Genomic DNA, 25,124 nt, shown 5'->3' with positions numbered 1-25,124 from the left:
GCCCCCGGTCAGTTAGGACAGTAAGGCAGTTAGCGCTGGACAGCGGAGGGGACCCTCCCTTGTTGTCTGCCAATAATGGATAAAAAATGCCTAACCTTGTTTATCGGACTTCTACAGTTTGTGAATTTGGTCCTGTTGGTGCTAACGTGAGTTAAATAATCCTAATGAATCACTACCTCTACCTTACTACTTTATAATATAACATGTTAGATTATCCCTGTGTCATACAATATGTATTTACAGTAGATGATCATTCCTTGTGTGGTGCCAAATTCCATATATCTAATACTAAGGTGCTGTGGTTATACGTGTTACAGTATGTGGAAATCTTACCACCTTATTGGATTTCTAAGTTACTTATACTGAATATTGTGATTTATTTTCAGAATATTTGAAGATGTCATCATTTGGATTATAACGTTGCTGACATGGTGTGTTGGTAAGTTGTGGTTCATTCTATTATAATCACCTCAAAGCATTATACTGTATTATGTATAGTGTGGGCAGACTATATTCATATACAAGGGTATACTTACTAAAGGACGATTTTGGCTGATTTTAATCGATTCCAAATCCATTAAAATTGATCTGAATTGATGCTGGACTTCCAGGGCTAAAACTCACATTTACAAACATTTAAAAAATATATATATATTTATTTTGAAAAAAAGTCCAACATCGATTAAGATCAAGTTTATTCAATATGGAACTGATTAAAACAGACCTCTAATAAATCGACTCCAAAAGCCCTATACACACTGGATGACCTGCGCCACCAATATCTGCGATGCTACATGTTTGGAGGTGTGGCCTAATTATAGGAAGTGTGACCACGCCCCCTATGCAAAATTAATTCAAGTTCTATCATTTAGAATGATAAACTTGGTAAATAAATCATCAGAATTAAACTTAAAGTACTGTATGCTAACTGGCCATTTGCACGCTTCCAACACAGCCATTATACCTGCCCCCAACTCCAGTTTTTTGGCTAGAAATGTACCAAACAAATGAGTAGTATCCATCAATAGGTATAAAAAAAACATTTAGGCGAAATTATATTAAAACATAATGAGGCTCCACTAGTTAGTAAGGCAAAAATTCTTAGTTTTCTAACATACAAAGCTTAAGGCCCATACACACTAGGAGATTTTCAGGTACTTGTGTAGTTTCACGGCGCCATGTTGGCATGGAGTTGATTTTAAATAGCGTGGCGAGCGTAGCGAGCCACCGAGCCCGCAGCGTGGGCGAGCAAAGCGCGCCCCGCAAGGGGACTCAGACGCAGAAAATACACAAGTACCGATTTTCATTTCAAAAGACTTTGCCAAAATCTCTGAAAGGTATATCTTTCACCGCACATCGCTATTTTCCCAAAGAGCAAGAGATTTTTGGGACGCGAAAGACTTTGCAGAAAATCTTTCATATAAAAGGTTATTTACACAATGGGGTTTGAATTCCAAGGGTGGAAGCAGCAGCCATTTTATTCAGTGCATTTCTGTTCTTGGGGCCTGATTCAGAACGGATTGCTGGGCTGCCTATATTCGGAGCCCAGCAATCAGGTAAACACCATGCTACGCCACCTGGGTGAAATCCCGCCCATTTGTACAGCTACAATTTTATTTGCAGCTGTGCACGTAGGGAGAAATCCATTCACCATGCGGGCGGGCTGAAAGTGTATCATCTCTCAGCCCGGCTGCCGTGTGCACACACTCAGCGATGATGGCTGAGAAACCAGCCACCATCGCTAGATATGCTGGTAAAACCAGCCGATGGGGGATCTCATTAGTGGTGATGGGGGAGCGTGCATCATTGCTAATCAGCCATCAGGTGATTTTCTGCTGATGTATGGGCAGGGCCGGCGCTACCACTAGACAGCCTTAGGCATTTGCCTAGGGCGTCGGCCACTGGAGGGCGGCAGTTTGGAGCACCCCCTGGATGGAGGTCAGCGCCATCCACAACTCTCTCCCCCCACCGGAGCATCACTCGTGCACCCCCCCTTTGAGCAGCAGCAGGGACGCCGGCAGCAGGGGTAAGTTTCCTGCATCTCTTTACATCACCCGGCAAAACCTGCCTGCCCCCTCCTACCCGTGGAGCGATGCGGCCGAACCAAGGTCCCTCCCGCAACGAAGCGCCCATCACCCGGCACAACTCCTAATGCCCCCGTGGAATGGTTATGTGTCCAGCAGCTCTCTACATCGCCCGGCAAACCCTCCTGCCCCTCACCCGTGGTGCGGGAGGGACCACCACAGAGCCCAGGTCCCTCCCACGCCACAGCACCCATCACCCGGCCCCCGGAACCCCAGCTCCGTTCGTGGATCAGGTGAGCACCGGGGCGTCCCCCCTGCCTGGCCCTGTGTATGGGCCTTTAGTGGACTATTGTGTTTTATTGGACTATTATGTTGTGTCATCTTAGCTGTATAGCATATAATAGTGTATTTTCCTCCATGAGCCATTTCTCATACTACAAGGGGCTGGAGGTGTCATAGAAGCTAACACTCTGCAATCAATCAATGTGCTGGCTCGCTTGGAGGAGGACACAACTGCTATTTAAATAAAATAAATAAAATCGTTGTCAGTAAACTCACTTTTAGTAAATCGTTGGATCCCACAGCTCTGTCATTTACAGTCTTACACATTCAGCCAGCAAATGATTCCCTTCCCTCAGAACTGTCTGCCCCTAAACATTTTCCCTTTCCCCCAGTAACCCCCAACTGATACCTACTCCAAGCACTGCCTGCCCCAAACCACCATGGGAAGTAAAACATGGTGTGTGTGGCATGTTGGGTGGTCTGATGCTATGTGGGGAACTCAAAAATATTACTATATCATAGGACCCAGAAACAGTGGAGTAGGAGCCCAATGTGGGGTCTCAGGGACTCACAAGTTATTTTGCAAAGTGCGATCACTGCTTAGATTGCGTGAGTATTTCCTATAAGTATATCTGTTATTTATACTAAAATCTAAGCAAGCATGTCCTCTGTTGTTATTTCCTTTTGCCAGGACTTGGACTTGCGGTGCTAATAATGAAAGATCTACTTTCATGGGCAACATCGACCCTGATAATGGTAAAAGCTAATTATCAAATGTACATCCATCCTGTGCCAAGACCCCCACATCCAAGTAAGTATCCGCTGATAACAGTAACTGCGGTCTTTAATGTCTGTAATGATGAATATAAGTAGATTGATGAAAGGGGGTGTAAGAAGATGTGTGTCCATGGCAGGTCACTGTATAAGGAGAATAGAAATAACCATACATCTTGGTTTTATTCTGCCATGTACTGTATAGCACAATTTGGCAACCTTGGACGCTTTGGTATTTTTGTAAACATTTGCTTCTCTAATCTATTACTTTATACAAATTCTACTGCTGCAAAAATTTTTTTTTTTAGAATCCATCTACTTGCTACATTTGGAAAAACAGCTAAGCCGTGTTTTACATGTTGTGACAAATTGAGAAAAAAATCCAAAATGTAGGTGGGCACATCTGTAAATGACAGGCAATTCCGTACAAGCGGAATCTGAAAGATGTAAGACAATAGTTTGCATTACGGTAGTAAACCCTAGACCAGGGGTGGGGAATCTTTTTTGTGCTGGGGAAAAAATCCTTCGGGGGCCAAATGTAAAAATGTATCTTACAAATTGTCCTGCTGTAGCCGTCCCACGCTCCGGCGGCTGCCACTGAATAGAACTGACAGTCTCCGGCTGCTGTTGATTAAAAGGAATCTCTCGAGAATTACCGACGTCTTGTGAGAATTCCCCTGTACTCGACTCCCGGCAAAGGCACCGGGCAGGTGGGCGGGCCACTCAGACCGGCTACAGGGGGCTGTAAACACATATAATCCTTCTCAAAACACATATTAATCATCAGACTTGCAAAACCCTAAACTGATCAGACATATACTTTAAAGTGAACAAAACTTTGTACTGATGGAGGGCTCTAGCTAGCCATAGTTACCTCCCCTCCTGCATTCTGCAGGAGGCGCCCTGAAATAGCAGCAATCTCCCTCTCTCCCTAATAAGTCTAGCAATCTTCCTCATGTCACCTAGCCCACATTACACTGTTTACACTGTTAAATTTTTGGGGAAAAAAGGAATGAGAGATAGATATATTTACATTGAATCAACAGCACCATTTCCCAGCACTTTAGCAAGTATAGTAGCTCTTACTAACTGCTTTGGGGCTCATCTACATTTGGATATAAGTCATTTGAAAAGATTCCTCTCAGATGTAGCAGTACACACCCACACTTCTAGGTGCCACGTTCACAATCTCTTTTCACAATCTCTCCATATATGGAACTAGACACGCCCTTTGGGTGGAGCGTGACACGCCCCCTCAATGGGGCACTGTGCTAAATTTTCAATTGCTCAAAGGGGGTATGGACCACTTACCCAGGTGTCAACTGCCATGGAATGATAGCAAAATGGTGGCCCCTGCTTAGTGACAAGTGTCGGGAGCTACATTGTAACATTATGTGCAACATCCTGCTCCTGTCACAGTGTAGGGGCCCAGGAACTGCAGGCAAGGCCACAGGGTCAATGATATCACATTTACTGTTTGTCCTATTTATTGGTTTATTCTCTTTCAGCGGATTTATTTGATCCATACACATATTTCTACAAGCCTATAACAGGACGCCTACCAACCGGACGCAGCACTGAGGTAACAATTACACATTTACTCTGGGATTATGGGATTGTTCACAGACTAGTTTATATTAATTTTTAAAAACATTACAATACACACACACACACACACACACACCACAGACATATATACTGTATATACAGACACACACACACAAACACAGATATATATATATATATATACAGACACACACACACACACACACACACACACACACACACACACACACACACCACAGACATATATACTTTATATACAGACACACACACACACACACACACACACACACACAAACACAGATATATATATATATATATATATACAGACACACACACACACACACACACACACACACACACGCAGATATATATATATATATATATATATATATATATATATACACACACACACAGATATATATATATTCTAATGTTATGATACACAGGTGTTTCCTCTTTTCAAACATGGGCTTCCCTGGAGGGGCTTTGCAAACTTCCAGGGCTTCTCTCGCCACCCGCCGCAAACACACCACCTCCGTTGACTCCCGACGAAGGTACCGACCCCCCTCCCGCTTGCTTACCTTCCTCCAGGTCCTCCTGGACCCGAAATGTAAACTCCTCTCCCCCTAGCAATGCAGCCAGACATCCTTCCTGCTGCAGGTGGGAGGAGGAGACCCCGGGGACAGCCTGCTTAGGGCATGAGGGGAGGAGGAGCCACCCAGGGAGGTGACAAAGACCGCCGTACACCACATCACAGGTATCGCGGGGGGCCTCCATCACTGCACTGCGATGCTGGCTGCATATGTTAATACATATGCGCTAGCATCTCTGGGATCCGCGGCGAGGGGCAGTGATGCATTTTAATACATCCCACCCATTGTGTTGTGTCACTTTTCTAAATGTCAACATGAGAATGTTGACATAATTCCTATACCTACAATGAATATGTGAACATGTTCATAGTGTTGGCATTGAGTTGGTCAGCCCTTAGCATGACAACACTAATAAAAATGAAATGTGTTTTTGCCGTGATTCTATACCTAACCTTGCTACGGATTCAGTATTGAATCCCGGCGTTCAGAATCCCGACGCCGGAATCCCGACAGCCGAAATGCCGACAAGGGGGGGACGTGGATCGCCCCCCCTTGCGGGCTCGCTGCGCTCGCCACGCAGCGGGCCCGGAGCCTCGCTACGCTCGGCACACTAATTTATTCTCCCTCCAGGGGTGTCGTGGACACCCCAGGAGGGAGAAAGTGTCGGCATTTCGGCGGTCGGGATTCTGAATGCCGGGATCCCGACTGCCGGGATCGTAACTGCATCCCCTTGCTACTATCCCTAACAGTAAAGGGGTGTACACACAGGACTCGGTCCCGGTGATTTGAACTGAGTAATCAAACGCTAACCCCTTACTCTAAGCACAATGCAAATGTTGGTATGACAATATCGGCATTACATATGTACATAATGATGTTGACATTTTATCATTGAATAAAACATTCTGATTGGTAACCTTCTGGTATCAACACCATGAATGTTAACATTGGCACTGATGACGTAATGACTCCTTACCTTCGCTAACTCTTGGCACTTCTGGCAATCCCCACAAATCTACACTTTGGCATTAGTCTTGAAGTGAACATATTTATATTCCGTCTCTGGTCTATCTACAAAATGTATTTCTGCTTCCAGGTGAATAACAACAAGTCTGTCAAACAACAAATATATATGCTATCCAGGTTTTCTTCCTATCCCTATGGTGTAACATCTACCTGGGATGACGAGTGCATTAGTGATCTACCAGCACTGAAAAAATTCCTGCGCCAGGAAAAAAAGAAGGAGGAGATTGCTGAGCAAGGTATGTGGCTTCCACGTGTCCCATCCCACTTCTCTTTATTTCTCATTCATGCTGGGGACATTACTGACCCTTGGGGATTGGCTCTGGTGGTTTTGTTAGTTCCCACCTGCTGGTCCAGGGGGAAGCAACCTCCATAGGGGTCCCTGCAGAACAGCGGCATCATGCACCTAGTACTTACCATGTCACATACCATGTTATATTCCCGAGCACTCCCAAAGCATGTAAGAGAGTTTTATAGTTAAAATAGATCAGTTCCTCCAAGTCTATGTAACCCATATTACCGGGTAATGGGCAAATATGGGGAGGTCACATGACAATGACCCTGCAATGCTAGCCACTGCGCAATCGTACGGTTACATCTTTTGGTAGAGATTGAACACTCACACTTTAATAGTTTGTGATTATTTTAATTATTTTAATTGTGTTATGCAGTACGCAAATGCAACCCCTGCTGGAATATAGGCCTCCTGCAATATCAGTACCAGAATGCATCGGCCCAGAGATATTCCGGCCCACCTACAGACTCTGAACATCAGACTGAAGCTGACCCAGGCAGCAAAGGTAACATCACAGTTGCTATCAGTATGACATGTCTGAGCTGCCGTTCTTATTCCTTCTCTGGTTGAAAGTTATTTTTAGATGTAAAACATTTAGTGACAGTGATATTGTCATATGGACAAAGCAGGTTCCTTTACAGAGTAGTGCCCAATCAGCCATTTGTACATATTGGGGTTAATTCAGCTTCAGATGCTGTATTGCTAAAATCCAGCACAGAGTAAGGCCACCCATCATGGAAAGTCCTGCCCTGTGATTGCAATTAGATTGAGATCGCACCGCAGAAATCACTGTGACCACAGCGATTATGGACGTGGGTGCACTCACAGCCAGATTGTGAAGGCAGGTGCACCGCTGTCATGTTTCGGGTCACAGCGGCTGCATGTGATGTCATACAGCCACCCTGAAAATGGTCCAAGCCGGCAGCGTCCTACAAATGCGATTGCAATTTGACACTTTGCGCAGAACCTCTGTGGCCACTGCACATGTGCAGAAGTGTGAAGTGTGTGTGCCAAGGGCCGTTTGTATGGGGAAAAAATCCTTCGGGGGCCATATGTAAAAATGCATCTTACAAATTGTCCTGCTGCAGCCGTCCCACGTTCCGGCGGCTGCTGCCGAATAGGACTGACAGTCTCCGGCTGCTGTTGATTAAGAGGAATATCTCGAGAATTACCGACCTCTCGTGAGAATTCCCCTGTACTTGACTCCCAACAAAGCCGCCGGGCAGGTGGGCGGGCCACTCAGATCGGCTACAGGGGACTGTAAACACATATAATCCTTCTCAAAACACATATATGGGAGGAGGCAAAGGAGATTATTAATCATCAGACTTGCAAAACCCTAAACTGATCAGACATATACTTTAAAGTGAACAAAAGTTTCTGCTGATGGAAGACTCTTGCTAGGCATAGTTACCTCCCCTCCTGCATTCTGCAGGAGACTCCCTGAAATAGCAGCAATCTCCCTCTCTCCCTGATTAGTCTAGCAATCTTCCTTATGTCACCTAGCCCACATTACAATGTTAAATTTTTGGGGAAAAAAGGAATGAGAGATAGATATATTTACATTGAATCAACAGCACCATTTCCCAGCACTTTACCAAGTATAGTAACTCTTACTAACTGCTTTGGGGCTCATCTACATTTGGATATAAGTCATTTGAAAAGATTCCTCTCAGATTTAGCAGTACACACACACACTTCTAGGTGCCACGTTCACAATCTCTTTTCACAATCTCTCCATATATGGAACTAGACACGCCCATTGAGTGGAGCATGACACGCCCCCTCAATGGGGCACTGGTCTAAATTTTCAATTGCTCAAAGGCGGTATGGACCACTTACCCAGGTGTCAACTGCCATGGAATGATAGCAAAATGGCGGCCCCTGCTTAGTGACAAGTGTCGGGAGCTACATTGTAACATTACGTGCAACATTCTGCTCCTGTCACAGTGTAGGGGCCCAGGAACTGCAGGCAAGGCCACAGGGTCAAGGATATCACATTTACTGTTTGTCCTATTTATTGGTTTATTCTCTTTCAGCGGATTTATTTGATCCATACACATATTTCTACAAGCCTATAACAGGACGCCTACCAACCGGACGCAGCACTGAGGTAACAATTGCACATTTACTCTGGGATTATGGGATTGTTCACAGACTAGTTTATATTCATTATTAAAAACATTACAATACACACACACACACACACAAACATGCACACACAGATATATATATACAGACACAAACATATATATATGCACACACACACACACACACACACACACACAGATATATATATTCTAATGTTATTATACACAGGTGTTTCCTCTTTTCAAACATAGGCTTCTCTGGAGGGGCTCTGCAAACTTCCAGGGGCATCTCATGGTTGAATGACACAGAAAATAGAGCACCTGGGTATCATATATTAAGCGGTCTGTACTAAGCTAAAAATGCGGTAAAACCCCCGTTTCCAGGGTTTTACCGCATTTTCTAATGTACTAATACCTGCCCGCCACGTCATGGCAGTGCAGGGTATCGCCACCTTTGGCTGGCAATACCCTATAGAAGCCTATGGGCTTCTATCGCCACCCGCCGCAAACACGCCACCTCCGCTGACCCCCGCCGCAGGTAGAGACCCCCTCCCGCTTGCTTACCTTCCTCCAGGTCCTCCTGGACCAGGAAGGTGAACTCCTCTCCCCCTAGCAACGCAGCCAGACATCCTTCCGGCTGCAGGTGGGAGGAGGAGACCCCGGGGACAGCCTGCTTAGGCTTCCCAGCATGAGGGGAGGAGGAGCCACCCAGGGAGGTGAGGAAGACCCCTGTACACCACATAACAGGTATCGCGGGAGGCCTCCATCACCGCACTGCGATGCTGGCTGCATATGTTAATACATATGCGCTAGCATCTCTGCGATCCACGGCGAGGGGCAGTGATGTATTTTAATACATCCCACCCATTGTGTTATGTCACTTCGTCTAAACGTCAACATGACAATGTTGACATAATTCCTATACCAACAATGAACATGTTCATAGTGTTGGCATTAAGCTGGTCAGCCCTTAACACTAAAAATGATGAAATGTGTTTTTGCCGTGATTCTATACCTAACCTTGCTACTATCCCTAACAGTAAAGTGGTGTACACAGGGGACTCGGTCCCGGTGATTTGAACTGAGTAATCAAAAGACATTGGCACTGATGACGTAATGACTGCTTACCTTCGCTAACTCTTGGCACTTCTGGCAATCCCCACAAATCTACACTTTGGCATTAGTCTTGAAATTAACATATTTATATTCCGTCTCCGGTCTATCTACAAAATGTATTTCTGCTTCCAGGTGAATAACAACAAGTCTGTCAAACAACAAATATATATGCTATCCAGGCTTTATACCTATCCCCATGGTGTAACATCTACCTGGGATGACGGGTGCATTAGTGATCTACCAGCACTGAAAAAATTCCTGCGCCAGGAAAAAGAGAAGGAGGAGATTGCTGAGCAAGGTATGTGGCTTCCACGTGTCCCATCCCACTTCTCTTTATTTCTCATCCATGTTGGGGACATTACTGACCATTGGGGATTTAGGCTCTGGTGCTTTTGTTAGTTCCTACCTGCTGGTCCAGGGGGAAGCAACCTCCTTAGGGGTCCCTGCAGAACAGCGGCACCATGCACCTAGTACTGACCATGGGGGGAGATTCTGTAAAGCAGAAAAGCGGTAAAAACCCCGTTTTCGGGGTATTTACCGCATTTCCATATGCTATATGGCACCTCCGCAGTGCCAGCGCTGCGGAGGGAATCGCCAGCAAAAGCTGGCGATTCCCTGCAGAAGCCTATGGGCTTTTTACCGCAGCGCTGTTTGAGGGATCCGTCACGGATCCCTCCCAGCATGCCCTGCGGCCGGCGCCGGGGTCTGCGCATGCGCAGATGGACTCCCGGGTCACAGACCCGGAAGTCCAGTGCCGGCACCACATCACAAGGGACAGCTCTTATCGCAAGAGCTGTCCCTTGCGTTAATAACGGCATATGTTACAGCATATGCCGTCATTAAGAATGCGGTAGCCGACGATAATGGGCGCGGATGTTACAACATCCCGCCCCATGTCACATACCATGTTATATTCCCGTGCACTCCCAAAGCATGTAAGAGAAATGGGAGTTTTATACTTAAAATAGATCATTTCCTCCAAGACTAAGTAACTCGTATTACAGGGTCCTGGGCAAACAGAGTCGGCCCTAGGCATAGGCAAACTAGGCAAATGTCTAGGGTGTTTGGCATGCCTAGGGGCACCAGAAGCTTCTGCTGATTAAAATGATATGCAGCATGCGTATTCTCTGTGTGTGAGTGAGGCTGTATCTGCATATGAAATAGTGTATTCATGGAAATCACTTTAACATAGCATTCCGTCTGCAGGTACAGCCACAGTCGCACACAGAATATAGGCATGCGGCATATCATTTTAATCATTGGAAGCTCCTTGTGTGTGCTGGTCACATAACAATGCAAATAAGACGAAATTTTAGTTGTGCAATAGTGTTCGGCGTATGTGTAAGGGGCATTATGTGTGTCATGTATAAATGCATTAATAATGTGCAACACATGTGTTGCACATTATTAATGCATTTATACATGACACACATAATGCCCCTTACACATTAAATGCATAATGCATTAATATTGTGCGACATGTGTAACAGGCATTATGTGTGTCATGATAAACAAAGAAAGTTTCTCTACTGTAACAACTGCGCCCTGAGCAGCAATAAAGATCACAACAAACAATGAGGGATAGTTCAGTCCCTCCACATGAATAATCAACAAACAAAGACTTATGATGCGATCCTAGTAGCGCTCAATATGATACAAATGATAAAAAAATAGTTACGTGTTCATTGCTTTGTGTGGCCCAAAAGTGGGAAGTATCACATCAGGTTTCTCACGGACAATCCATACATAAAAAACAAATAAACAGAAAAATACATAGCGCAATATATTCTCAAAAGTTCATATTGGGGCTATCTTCCCAAATATGATATGTGGAATCCTCCTATATGAGATGGTGGTTCTATTCTTTATAGGTTCACCCTTCGTGCAGGCCGTAAAAAATGGTGCTTACAATAAGCTTACATTCATAGAGATGGTAGAAAACATCAAGGTATCTTTTAAGTGCTCACTTGTATGCTTACATTAGCCTCACGGTGGATCCTCATATAGTGGTTTCTTTTCAATGAGATGACGTCCAGGCAGATGTTAAAAAAATAGTTGAATTTATTAAACCGTAAATATAACAGGAGGGGCATGTATACTGACAAGTATAATTCATACAGCCTTCTCCTACATAAGGGCATGAATAATGTGCAACATACAGTATGTGTAATGGGCATTATGTGTGTCATGTGTATAAGGGCAGTAATAATGTGCAACATACAGTATGTGTAAGGGGCATTATGTGTCATTATGTGTATGAAGGGCATTAATAAAGGTTGGCATAATGTGTAAGGGGCATTATGTTTATAAGGACATTGATAATGTGTGTCATGTGTAAGGGGCATTACTGTGTGGTATTATCAGGGGTGCTGAGAGAAAGGGGTAGGGGGTACAAATTACCCAAGCCAAAGTCTGATGGAAGGGCCCAGTGAGGGCCCCAGCCCCCCTCCCCTTAAGTGACAGCAGCAGCTGCAGTTGTTCTCCTCTGCCCAGCACACACTACTTTGTGCTGGGTTGCAGTGTGGCCATGGAGGTGCTTAAAATACAATATTTTCTCAGGATTTTTTTTCTAAGGGTATAATGTGAATAATGTGAGGAGTAATGTATAAAAGGTAAAGTGGTACTACTGTGTGATGTAACGTGAATAAGGGACACCATCGCATGATATACAGTAATGTGAATAAAGTTGCACTAATGTGTGGCATAATTTGAATCGGGGGTACTATTGTGTGGCCATGCCCCTTCCCCAGCAAGAACACACCCCTGTTTGGGCTGCGTACCGAATGTGTGCACTGTTTCTAATTAAAATATTGTGGGTAGGAGCACCAAAATGATGACTGCTATGATGAGGGTTGATGGTGCTGGGAAAGGGGAGCAGGGTGCTAGGTGGCACCAGCCAAAATCTTGCCAAGGGCATCATTTAGGCTAGGGCCGGCTCTGTGGGCAAATATGGGGAGGTCACATGACAATGACCCTGCAATTACAGCCACTGCGCATTTATACTGTTATATCTTTTTGTAGGGATTGAACACTCACACTTTAATAGTTTGTGATTATTTTAATTATTTTAATTGTGTTATGCAGTACGCAAATGCAACCCCTACTGGAATATAGGCCTCCTGCAATATCAGTACCAGAATGCATCGGCCCAGAGATATTCTGGCCCACCTACAGATTCTGAACATCAGACTGAAGCTGACCCAGGCAGCAAAGGTAACATCACAGTTGCTATCAGTATGACATGACTGAGCTGCCGTTCCTATTCCTTCTCTGGTTGAAAGAAAGTTATTTTTAGATGTAAAACATTTAGTGACAGTGATATTGTCATATGGATAAAGCAGGAACCTTTTACAGAGTAGTGCCCAATCAGCCATTTGTACATATTGGGGCTAATTCAGCTTCAGATGCTGTATTGCTAAAATGCAGCACAGAGTAAGGCCACCCGTCATGGAAAGTCCTGCCCTGTGATCGCAATTAGATTGAGATCGCACTGTAGAAATCACTGTGACCACAGCGATGATGGACCCACGTGCACTCACAGCCAGATTGTGACGGCAGGTGCACCGCTGTCATGTTTCGGGTCACAGCGGCTGCGTGTGATGTCATACAGCCACCCTGAAAATGGTTCAAACAGGCCGCGCCCTACAAATGCGATTGCAGTTTGACACTTTGCTCTGGACCTCTGTGGCCACTTCACATGTGCAGAAGTGTGAAGTGTGTGTGCCAAGGGCCGTTTGTATGGGGAAAAAATCCTTCGGGGTCCATATGTAAAAATGCATCTTACAAATTGTCCTGCTGCAGCCGGCCCACGTCCGGCGGCTGCCGCTGAATAGGACTGACAGTCTCCGGCTGCTGTTGATTAAGAGGAATCTCTCAAGAATTACCGACCTATTGTGAGAATTCCCCTGTACTTGACTCCCGTCAAAGCCGCCGGGCAGGTGGGCGGGCCACTCAGACCAGCTACAGGGGGCTGTAAACACATATAATCCTTCTCAAAACACATATATGGGAGGAGGCAAAGGAGATTATTAATCATCAGACTTGCAAAACCCTAAACTGATCAGACACATAGGCGTGCGCACATTGAGTGTTAAGGGTGCACAGGCACCCCCTAATGCTGTGCCCCCACCCAACACTTATTTCTGCTAGTAATACCAGCAATACCTTTTACCAAAGACTTTTGTTTTTTAGACCTGTATTCCATTAAAATAAGCGCCCATCAATCAATTATGTGTGTTTTGCTTTATTAATTGTATAACACCATTGTCATATCACTACATATCTGTGTCATCCAGATATGATTTTGACTTTTTTGCACATACTGTTACACAGAGTAATTTGAAGATTAAACCTGAAATAGGCAGGTGAATTATGGTGTGGCTGAGAGACATTTTATATTGTAGTGATTGCACGCCTGATTGGCGGTGTTAGACAGACCCAATGGCGGTGTTAGACATGCCCAATAGGTGGTGCTTGGCATACCGTTTTGACAGTGCACCCCCTAATAAAAATGTGCTGCGCACGCCTATGATCAGACATATACTTTAAAGTGAACAAAAATTTCCGCTGATGGAGGACTCTTGCTAGGCATAGTTACCTCCCCTCCTGCATTCTGCAGGAGACTCCCTGAAATAGCAGCAATCTCCCTCTCTCCCTAATTAGTCTAGCAATCTTCCTCATGTCACCTAGCCCACATTACACTGTTACATTTTGGGGGAAAAAAGGAATGAGAGATAGATACATTTACATTGAATCATCAGCACCATTTCCTAGCAGTTTAGCAAGTATAGTAGCTCTAACTAACCGCTTTTACATTTGGATATAAGTCATTTTAAAAGATTCCTCTCAGAATGGCAAGGTGGCAACCACTGTAACTTTTTCAGAAGTATTGCCAGTACACCAAGGGGAAGATAGAACTCTGAGAATCAGAAATTTCAATGTTTGGCTAAGGAATTGGTGCAATGAGGAGAGATTTGGATATTTAGGTCAAAGTCAAGCTACCTGGCAAGACAGAGCCTTATATAAAAGTGATGGCTTGCACCCATCTTCAAGGGGAACGAGAATATTAAGTGACAAGTTTGGAAGCTTCATAAGCAACTATTTAAACTAGCAGAGGGGGGCAGTGAACCAAATGAAGAAATCTGCTCCCCCAACCTAGAGGTATTGTCTCAGCAGGAAAATGAAACAGGAAGCTATCCACTGCAACAAAAGATAATGCCAATCAAAACCGAATAGATATAGGCAGAAAGATGAACATAGCTAGCAGCAGGAGAAGCACAAACACAACTTTAAGAGCTATGTGTGCAAATGCTAGAAGCTTAGGAAATAAAATCCCAGAACTAATTGCAATAATGACAAGGGATGAACTGGATATTGTGGCTATTACAGAGACATGGTGCAATGAAAATCATGACTGGGACATAGCTATACCAGGATATACTTTATTTAGGAAGGACAGAATGGGAAGAATTGGAGGAGGGGTTGCAATATATGTGGAAAAAAGGTATAAAGACTACCTTAATACAAAGTATTGAAGAAAAAACTGAGGCCCTTTGGGTGACCATAGAAACAGGGGAGAAGGCGATTTTTCGTATAGGGGTGATCTACAGACCACCAGGTCAGGAAGAGGAACTTGACAAGAGCCTATTGCAGGACATCAATACAATGGCATTAAAAGGAGAGGTGATAATTCCTTGCAAGGAGCATCCCTCCAGCAATTGGTGAGGGAGCCCACTCATAAGGATGCAATATTAGACTTAATACTTACAAATGGTGACAGAATATTTGGCATAAATGTGGGTGAAAACCTGGGATCCAGTGACCATCAAGCAGTATGGTTCAAAATAAAGACAGAGACTGACTCATCGCACACAAAAACAAAGGTGTTAGATTTTAGGAAGGCTGATTTTGTAGAGATGGGAAACTCTGTAAGGGATTCTTTGGCAGAGTGGATTAACTTGGAAGGAGTGCAGGATAAGTGGGAAAAATTAAAAAGTGCAATTCTAAAAGCAACAGAACTTTGTGTCAAAAGAGTTAGGAAAAACACACGAAAAAGGAAGCCATTGTGGTTTGCAAAAGAAGTAGCAAGTATTGTGAAAGCAAAAAAGTTGGCCTTTAAGAAATTTAAGCAGACGCAGAAAAATGAGGACAAAGAGGTGTATCTTGTTAGACAGAAGGAGGCTAAGAAGGTAATCAGATGTGCAAAAGCACAGGCTGAAGAGAAAATGGCCCAATCAGTGGGTAAAGGGGGGAAAACTTTTTTTAGGTATATAAGTGAAAGGAGAAAAACAAAAAGTGGAATGATAAGACTAAAGACAGAGAGTGGAAGTTTTCTTGAGGGGGACAATGTAATAGCAGATAATATTAATAATTATTTCTGCTCAGTATTCACTGCTGAAAGAGAGGGGAAGGGGCCACAATTAAGTTGCAAGTATAGTCAGAAAACTGAGGGAGAAACAAGTACATTTACAGAGGAGAAAGTCCTCACAGAACTCTCAAAACTGAAAGTGGATAAATCAATGGGGCCAGATGGGATACATCCAAGGATACTAAAAGAGCTCAAAGGGGAGCTGGTAAAACCAATAACAGAATTATTCAACCTGTCACTAGCTACTGGAGTAATCCCAGAGGACTGGAAAACAGCGAATGTAGTCCCACTGCACAAAAGTGGAAGCAAAGAAGAGGTAAGCAACTATCGACCAGTGAGCCTTACATCAGTAGTAGGGAAATTGATGGAAACACTCTTAAAAGAAAGAGTTGTAGAATATCTAAAAACCAGCAATTTACAGGATCCAAAACAGCATGGGTTTACTGGGGGAAGATCATGTCAAACAAATCTTATTGACTTTTTTGACTGGGTGACTAAAGTAATAGATCAAGGTGGGGCTGTAGATGTAGCTTATCTAGACTTTAGTAAGGCTTTTGACACTGTCCCACATCGCAGACTGTTAAATAAACTTGAAAGCTTGGGATTGGATTCTAAGATAGTTGAATGGATAAGAGCGTGGTTGCAGGACAGAAAACAGAGAGTTGTAGTAAACGGAGGGAAAGGTTACAAGTGGAGTACCCCAGGGATCTGTACTTGGACCAGTGCTTTTTAATATCTTTATTGGTGATATTGCAAATGGAATTGAGGGTAAAATGTGCCTTTTTGCAGATGACACAAAGGTATGCAACAGGGTAGACACACCAGGAGGGGTAAAACAAATGATTGATGATCTAGGTAGATTACAGGAATGGTCAAGAGCATGGCAACTACAGTTTAATGCCAAAAAATGCAAAATCATGCACTTGGGTTGCAAAAATCCAAAGACTAAATATAGTATAAATGGCACTATAATGGAAACTACTGAGGAAGAGAGGGATCTAGGTGTCACTATTTCAGGGGACTTAAAGGCAGGTAGGCAATGTAACAAAGCAATGAAGAAGGCAAGTCAGATGCTTGGTTGCATAGGGAGAGGTATCAGCAGTAGAAAGAAAGAAGTAATAATGCCACTGTATAGGTCATTGGTACGACCTCATCTAGAGTATTGTGTTCAGTTCTGGAGGCCATATCTCCAGAAGGATATAAATACATTAGAGACTGTACACAGAAGGGCAACTAAAATGGTGCATGGCCTACATCACAAAACGTACCAGGAAAGACTAAAAGATCTTAATATGTATACTTTAGAGCAGAGAAGGGAAAGGGGGGACATGATAGAAACTTTCAAATATATCATGGGTTTTAACAAGGTACAGGTAGGAGACATTCTTCACAGGAAGAGGAGCAGCAGAACACGAGGACATGCACTGAAACTAGAGGGAGGAAGATTCAGGGGAAATTTGAGGAAGAATTACTTCACAGAAAGAGTAGTAGATAAGTGGAATAGCCTCCCATCAGAGGTGGTAGGCAGACTAGATGGGCCAAGTGGTTCTTATCTGCCGTCAAATTCTATGTTTCAATGTTTCTATGTAGCAGTACACACCCACACTTGTAGGTGCCACGTTCACAATCTCTTTTCACACTCTCTCCATATATGGAACTAGACACGCCCTTTGGGTGGAGTATGACAAGCCCCCTCAATGGGGCACTGGTCTAAATTGTCAATTGCTCTAAGGGGGTGTGGACCACACACCCGGGTGTCAACTGCCATGGAATGATAGCAAAATGGCGGCCCCTGCTTAGTGACAAGTGTCGGGAACTACATTGTAACATTACGTGCAACATTCTGCTCCTGTCACAGTGTAGGGGCCCAGGAACTGCAGGCAAGGCCACAGGGTCAAGGATATCACATTTACTGTTTGTCCTATTTATTGGTTTATTCTCTTTCAGCGGATTTATTTGATCCATACACATATTTCTACAAGCCTATAACAGGACGCCTACCAACTGGACGCAGCACTGAGGTAACAATTGCACATTTACTCTGGGATTATGGGATTGTTCACAGACTAGTTTATATTCATTTTTAAAAACATTACAATACACACACACACACACACACACACACATATATATATATATACACAGACACACACACACACACACACACACACACACACACACACAGATATATGTATTCTAATGTTATTATACACAGGTGTTTCCTCTTTTCAAACATGGGCTTCTCTGGAGGGGCTCTGCAAACTTCCAGGGGCATCTCATGGTTGAATGACACAGAAAATAGAGCACCTGGGTATAATATATTAAGCGAATGTACTAAGCTAAAAACGCGATAAAAACCCAGTTTCCTGGGGTTTTACTGCATTTTCTAATGTACTAATAGCCGCCCGATGCATCATCGCAGGGCAGGGTATCGCCATCTTTGGCTGACAATACCCTATAGAAGCCTATGGGCTTCTATCACCACCCACCGCAAACACGCCACCTTTTCTGACCCCCGCCGCAGGTACCGACCCCCCTCCCGCTTGCTTACCTTCCTCCAGGTCCTCCTGGACCCGGAAGGTGAACTCCTCCCCCCCTAGCAATGCAGCCAGACATCCTTCCTGCTGCAGGTGGGAGGAGGAGACCCCGGGGACAGCCTGCTTAGGCTCCCCAGCATGATGGGAGGAGGAGCCACCCAGGGAGATGACAAAGACCCCCATACACCACATAACAGGTATCGCGGGAGGCCTCCATCACCGAACTGCGATGCTAGCTGCATATGTTAATACATATGCGCTAGCATCTCTGCGATCCGCGGCGAGGGGCAGTGATGTATTTTTAACCCATTGTGTTATGTCACTTTTCTAAACGTCAACATGACAATGTTGACATAATTCCTATACCTACAATGAATATGTCAACATGTGCATAGTGTTGGCATTGAGCTGGTCATCCCTTAGCATGACAACACTAATAATGATGAAATGTTTTTTTCCGTGATTCTATCCCTAACCTTGCTACTATCCCTAACAGTAAAGGGGTGTACACAGGGGACTCGGTCCCGGTGATTTGAACTGAGTAATCAAACGCTAACCCCTTACTCTAAGCACAATGCACATGTTGGTATTATGACAATATCGGCATTACATATGTACATAATGATGTTGACATTTTATCATTGAATAAAACATCCTGATTGGTGACCTTCTGGTATCAACACCATGAATGTTGACATTGGCACTGATGACGTAATGACTGCTTACCTTCGCTAACTCTTGGCACTTCTGGCAATCCCCACAAATCTACACTTTGGCATTAGTCTTGAAGTGAACATATTTATATTCCGTCTCCGGTCTATCTACAAAATGTATTTCTGCTTCCAGGTGAATAACAACAACTCTGCCAAAGAACAACTATATATGCTATCCAGGCTTTATACCTATCCCCATGGTCAAACATCTACCTGGGAGGACGGGTGCATTACTGATCTACCAACACTGAAAAAATACCTGCGCCAGGAAAAAGAGAAGGAGGAGATTGCTGAGCAAGGTATGAGGCTTCCACGTGTCCCATCCCACTTCTCTTTATTCCTCATCCATGTTGGGGACATTACTGACCCTTGGGGATTGGCTCTGGTGCTTTTGTTAGTTCCTACCTGCTGGTCCAGGGGGAAGCCACCTCCATAGGGGTCCCTGCAGAACAGCGGCACCATGCACCTAGTACTGACCATGTCACATACATGTTATATTCCCGTGCACTCCCAAAGCATGTAAGATAAATGGGAGTTTTATAGTTAAAATAGATCAGTTCCTCCAAGTCTATGTAACCCATATTACAGGGTCCTGGGCAAATATGGGGAGGTCACATGACAATGACCTTGCAATGCTAGCCACTGAGCAATCGTACGGTTACATCTTTTTGTAGGGATTGAACACTCACACTTTAATAGTTTGTGATTATTTTAATTATTTTAATTGTGTTATGCAGTACGCAAATGCAACCCCTGCTGGAATATAGGCCTCCTGCAATATCAGTACCAGAATGCATCGGCCCAGAGATATTCCGGCCCACCTACAGATTCTGAACATCAGACTGAAGCTGACCCAGGCAGCAAAGGTAACATCACAGTTGCTATCAGTATGACATGTCTGAGCTGCCGTTCTTATTCCTTCTCTGGTTAAAAGAAAGTTATTTTTAGATGTAAAACATTTAGTGACAGAGATATTGTCATATGGATAAAGCAGTAACCTTTACAGGGTAGTGCCCAATCAGCCATTTGTACTTATTGGGGCTAATTCAGCTTCAGATGCTGTATTGCTAAAATGCAACACAGAGTAAGGCCACCTGTCATGAAAAGTCCTGCCCTGTGATCGCAATTAGATTGAGATCGCACTACAGAAATCACTGTGACCACAGAGATTATGGACCCACGTGCACTCACAGCCGGATTGTGAAGGCAGGTGCACCGCTGTCATGTTTCGGGTCACAGCGGCTGCGTGTGATGTCATACAGCCACCCTGAAAATGGTCCAAACAGGCCGCGCCCTACAAAAGCGATTGCAGTTTGACACTTTGCGTAGGACCCCTGTGGCCACTTCACATGTGCAGAAGTGTGAAAATGGCCTATTGCGGTTTTCGCACTACTGCGAGCTATACCGAATTAGCCCCATTGCACATATTATAAACTTACTGACATTAGGCAGATGCCATGATGATGTACTATTCATACAGGTTTTAGCCTGAGGGTGAAAAACAGAGTGATGAACAGTCCATTTCATAAGGTGATACAAGTACCCCCTGGCATGCAGTACTTTGTAGTCTCACAAATCTGAAGGGCCATTGGCACTGCTACAGAGGCTGCGGCCTATATTCTGCTCCCTGGGGACAGCACTCCGGCATGTCTCTGCCCCTGTGCATGGCTGGGAATGTGTACACAGCCATGCATATGATGAAAATCATTCACCATTCAATGATTTCCCCCTGCTCAAAGCGCTGAGGACTCGCTCGGCGGTGCAAAGGCCGTGTGGAGAAGGAGGGCGCTGATGATGATGTCAGCGCCTCTCCCACCTGATGGTCGGGGAACGTCCAGAAAACGTTGTCAGGAGGCCCCCAAATGCCCGCAGGGTGTTAATAACTGGATGGACTGCTCATGCAAAAGCGCACTGCACGCATGCTCAGTATTTCAATTATGGGTTCACCTATGGCACATACCTATGGAATCAGACCCAACACATCACGGGTGCTAAAAAGCACCTGCATTGTGCCACTGATGGGTCTGATCCGATAGAGTGAACCTGCAGCAGGTTCAATATGTAGGGTCCAACCCGATGCGCACGGGACCCTGATCGGTTTGGAGGGGATTTAAAAAAATGTCAAACATCCATCGGGATCGGGTGAAATCGGCCAAAATTGTACTAGTGTATGGGGGCCTACAGTATCTTTGGTGTACCTAACTATAACACAATAGTCGTGTGTACCAGTATCGTAAAAAAAAATGAGTAAATAAAATGAAGCAGTCACCAATAGTACCACACAGAAAAAACGATATTGGTGCAGCTCCCGGGCGAACGATAAAGTGCATACATGCTGAACAATATATAATGTATGTCTTGCTGTGCACTGAGTCAGGGCAGCTGTAGTGACGGACGCTGAACAATATAGTTACCGATAGTCAGTGATGTCACCCAGCCCCCCCTTGCACATGCAATCCTTGATAATAAAGTCAACATTGACCTGTATACATCGATAACGATACTGAGCGTACACACTGGACAATATGAACAACTTATTGTTATTGATATTGTGATTGTTGTTATTGTTAAGGATATATCATCTAGTTCAGTGGTTCCCAAACTGTGTACCATGGTAATAGTAAAAAAGACTGCACAGCGCAGAGGGAAAACCCCTATCAGCCCTCACTCCTTGGGGGAAGTCTCGGTCCCCCTAGTAGTACAATTGAAAAGGTAGGAGAGGGGAGTGCTGGCGCTCAGGGGTTTGGTAAGGATAGTTAGGCGTATGGAAAGTCAGATGCTGGGAGCAATAACTGTGGGCTGGGTGTTGTGATGATGAAAGCAGGGGGCAATAACTGTAGGCTGGGTGTTGGGATGATGTATAAACTGGGAGCCATATCTGTAGGCAGGATGTTGATGATGGAGGTGATGGGAGGGTGATCCCCGACTACGGTAGATGTTAACCTGTCCCACGGTGAGGCAATGCCTGTTGTCTCACCGATAGGTGGTGGTGTCACGGTACCCAGATCCCTTCACGTCAAGTCCTGGAGTAGATGATGAACCTCCGAAGATAACGTAAGTGGTTCAGGGTATGCAGGTGGTATGTAGAAAAAGGTGGTAGTAGCTTACCGTATGGTTCCGATGTATCAGTGGATGATGATGCGTGACTTCCCCGAGTCCTGATGTGCTGACACGGTTCCAGAGATTAATGTGTCCGTGTAGTGGGTGGAAGGGGACTTGGGGGTGCACGTATAACAAATGAGAGGTGAACTGGTGTATTTACAAAGGTACTATTTATTGTGACTATTGACAGATAGCTAGTAACAATAAAAGTATTACCAGTGAAGGGTTTTACCAGTAACAACTGGAACAATGGAAGCAAAAAGTGGGGTAGCAAATAATTACCATGAGGGATGTAGCCAAACACGTTTCATCCTGGATTAGGACTTTTTCAATGGCAACGCCTAACTATCCTTACCAAATTCCCGAGCGCCAGCACTCCCCTCTCCTACCTTTTTATGTGTACCATGGTACCCTGGGGTGCCGCCGAGCACTTGCAGGGGTGCCCTGAGTTGGTGGTCGAGGACCAATTCAAACTATTTATGGTGAATGTAATTGGCAAAACCTGTGATGGCGGCTTGCAAACAAAAAATATGTGGACAAACAGAAGCAAATCCTGTAATTAACCACATAAGGATGAGCTATAAACACAATTTATTTTATTTCATATGTTTTTTTCTGAAGTACTCAGTAAGAAAATGTTGGCCTAGGTGTGCCACAAAATAATGTCTGATACTCTAGGGCGCAGAAAATGTTTGGGAACCACTGATCTAGTTACTGTGTATGGAGCTGTAAACTGAGACGCTTAATATCATTGTGGCCAAAATATGGGCCACCAACTGTAACCAGGTGGCTCCCAACATTGCCGAGGTTCAAGTTGAAGAGAATATTACATCCAGTATTGGGAAAATGATAAGAGCCTGTTCCGTAAGCTCGCAGAGGGCCCGCCCTGCCGAAATAAAGCTGCTGTATCCCCTCCCACAGCGGGAAAAATCATTCAATGCTCGGCGACCATCATATGACTTCTTCTGGGCTCGCAAATATAGGTCAGTCTCCACTGTCTTATATTTGCGGCTCCAGACCGTAGACAGGCAGGTGGCTGACGTCCTGTAACAATTGGCACCCTGCGTCACGGCCAGATTTACATGGGAATGATTATGGACATGCGCACGACACTAACATCGGTCCCCAGTGCGAACACGCGGGGGACTGATGTAATTAGAATGAGGGCCTATATTAGGAGGGAGGATAATTATATGAGGATGCAAAACAGAAACAAATGATCAGAGAGAAAAAGAGGATGACATAAAGAGGAAAGATGTGTATTATATAGTAATGTCATCTGTTTTCCAACAGATCTACTGTATTATTAGAAAAAGGACACAGGCAGCTATGGAGGTGGATATATCACTACCTGTCACCGAGGTAGTAGCCCGAGGATTTATCAGGACAGGACACACAGCAGCAGCATTTCTATGTCACCCAGGACTGCACAAACAACAACTTGTGAGGGGTTTCGTCGTCTGGCTGTGCATATGCCAGTAGGTGACAATGACATAAAGGACACTGCAATTGTGCTACATTAAAGTACAATACTGTGGCTTTGGTTCGTAATGAACAAATGCCACAGTAATGTTCTTTAGTGGAGCACAACTGCAGTGCCCAATGTATCAGAACAGTACACACAGTAACATTCTATGTCACCCAGGACTGTACGAACAACATCTTGTGAGGGGTTTCGTCGTCTGGCTGTGCATATGCCAGTAGGTGACAATGACATAAAGGACACTGCAATTGTGCTCCAGTAAGTACAATACTGTGGCTTTTGTTCGTAATGAACAAATGCCACAGTAATGTTCTTTAGTGGAGCACAACTGCAGTGCCCAGTGTATGAGAACAGTACACACAGTAACATTCTATGTCACCCAGGACTGTACGAACAACATCTTGTGAGGGGTTTCGTCATCTGGCTGTGCATGTGCCAGTAGGTGCCAGTGACATATAGGATGCTGCAGTTGTGCTCCAGTAAGTACAATACTGTGGCTTTTGCTCGTAATGAACAAATGCCGCAGTAATGTTCTTTAGTGGAGCACAACTGCAGCGCCCAGTATGATGGCACCTGCCCATCCTCACCTGCCCCTAATGAAGAGCACTATCCTGTAAATGCTGCTGGGAATAACAACTATCCTGCCATCAACACCAATCCTATGATGATCAAATGTCCTGTGAATAACATCTTTCGCTATATTTCCATCTTATTTGCTTTTACTAATAAATACAGTTCTGGAATGTGATCGTCTCTTTCATTGTTATTGCCAAAGCCGGTATGGAAGAGGCACATAAAGGTGCATACAAACGGTCGAATTTTGGGTAATGATTTTGACTATAGTCATATAGTAATAAGAGTTAGCCAAAATAGCACAGTGTTTGTGCTTCTTGTCATGCTGATGTGCGGTCCCGCAATGTCGGTGTCGCAACTAAAAATAGACTGTGCAGGAAAGTCAATTTTGACTGTCATATAGGGCAAATCCCACAAAATGTCAAGTGCAAAGTCAAACACAAGTGCATATAGTCCAGATCGGCTCTATGCACTTCAAGGGCAAAAATGGCCATAGCCCATATCTCACCATGTGTATTCCCCTTTACTATATGTTCAACACACAGGTTATTGTACCTGTACTATATTATGGTCATTCTATCTAAGC

The 25,124-nt window shown here is 44.4% G+C and overlaps 1 protein-coding gene across 1 annotated transcript; it reads left to right on the top strand.

Annotated features, from left to right (window-relative positions):
* Positions 1 to 24,187, top strand: LOC146007013 (uncharacterized). Its single transcript, XM_083145416.1, has 13 exons — positions 1 to 146; positions 387 to 439; positions 2,998 to 3,117; positions 4,589 to 4,662; positions 6,336 to 6,501; positions 6,934 to 7,062; positions 8,597 to 8,670; positions 9,896 to 10,061; positions 12,848 to 12,976; positions 18,078 to 18,151; positions 19,514 to 19,679; positions 20,118 to 20,246; positions 23,776 to 24,187. Exons 1-13 carry the CDS (start codon positions 76 to 78, stop codon positions 23,790 to 23,792), a joined length of 1,368 nt encoding a protein of 455 aa, XP_083001542.1. The 5' UTR covers positions 1 to 75; the 3' UTR covers positions 23,793 to 24,187.
* The last annotated feature ends 937 nt before the right edge of the window (positions 24,188 to 25,124 follow it).

The sequence above is a fragment of the Crinia signifera genome, chromosome 6 (genome assembly GCF_055691185.1).
Source record: "Crinia signifera chromosome 6, ASM5569118v1, whole genome shotgun sequence".
Lineage (NCBI taxonomy): Eukaryota > Metazoa > Chordata > Amphibia > Anura > Myobatrachidae > Crinia > Crinia signifera.
This window is presented reverse-complemented; position numbering and strand designations above follow the sequence as displayed.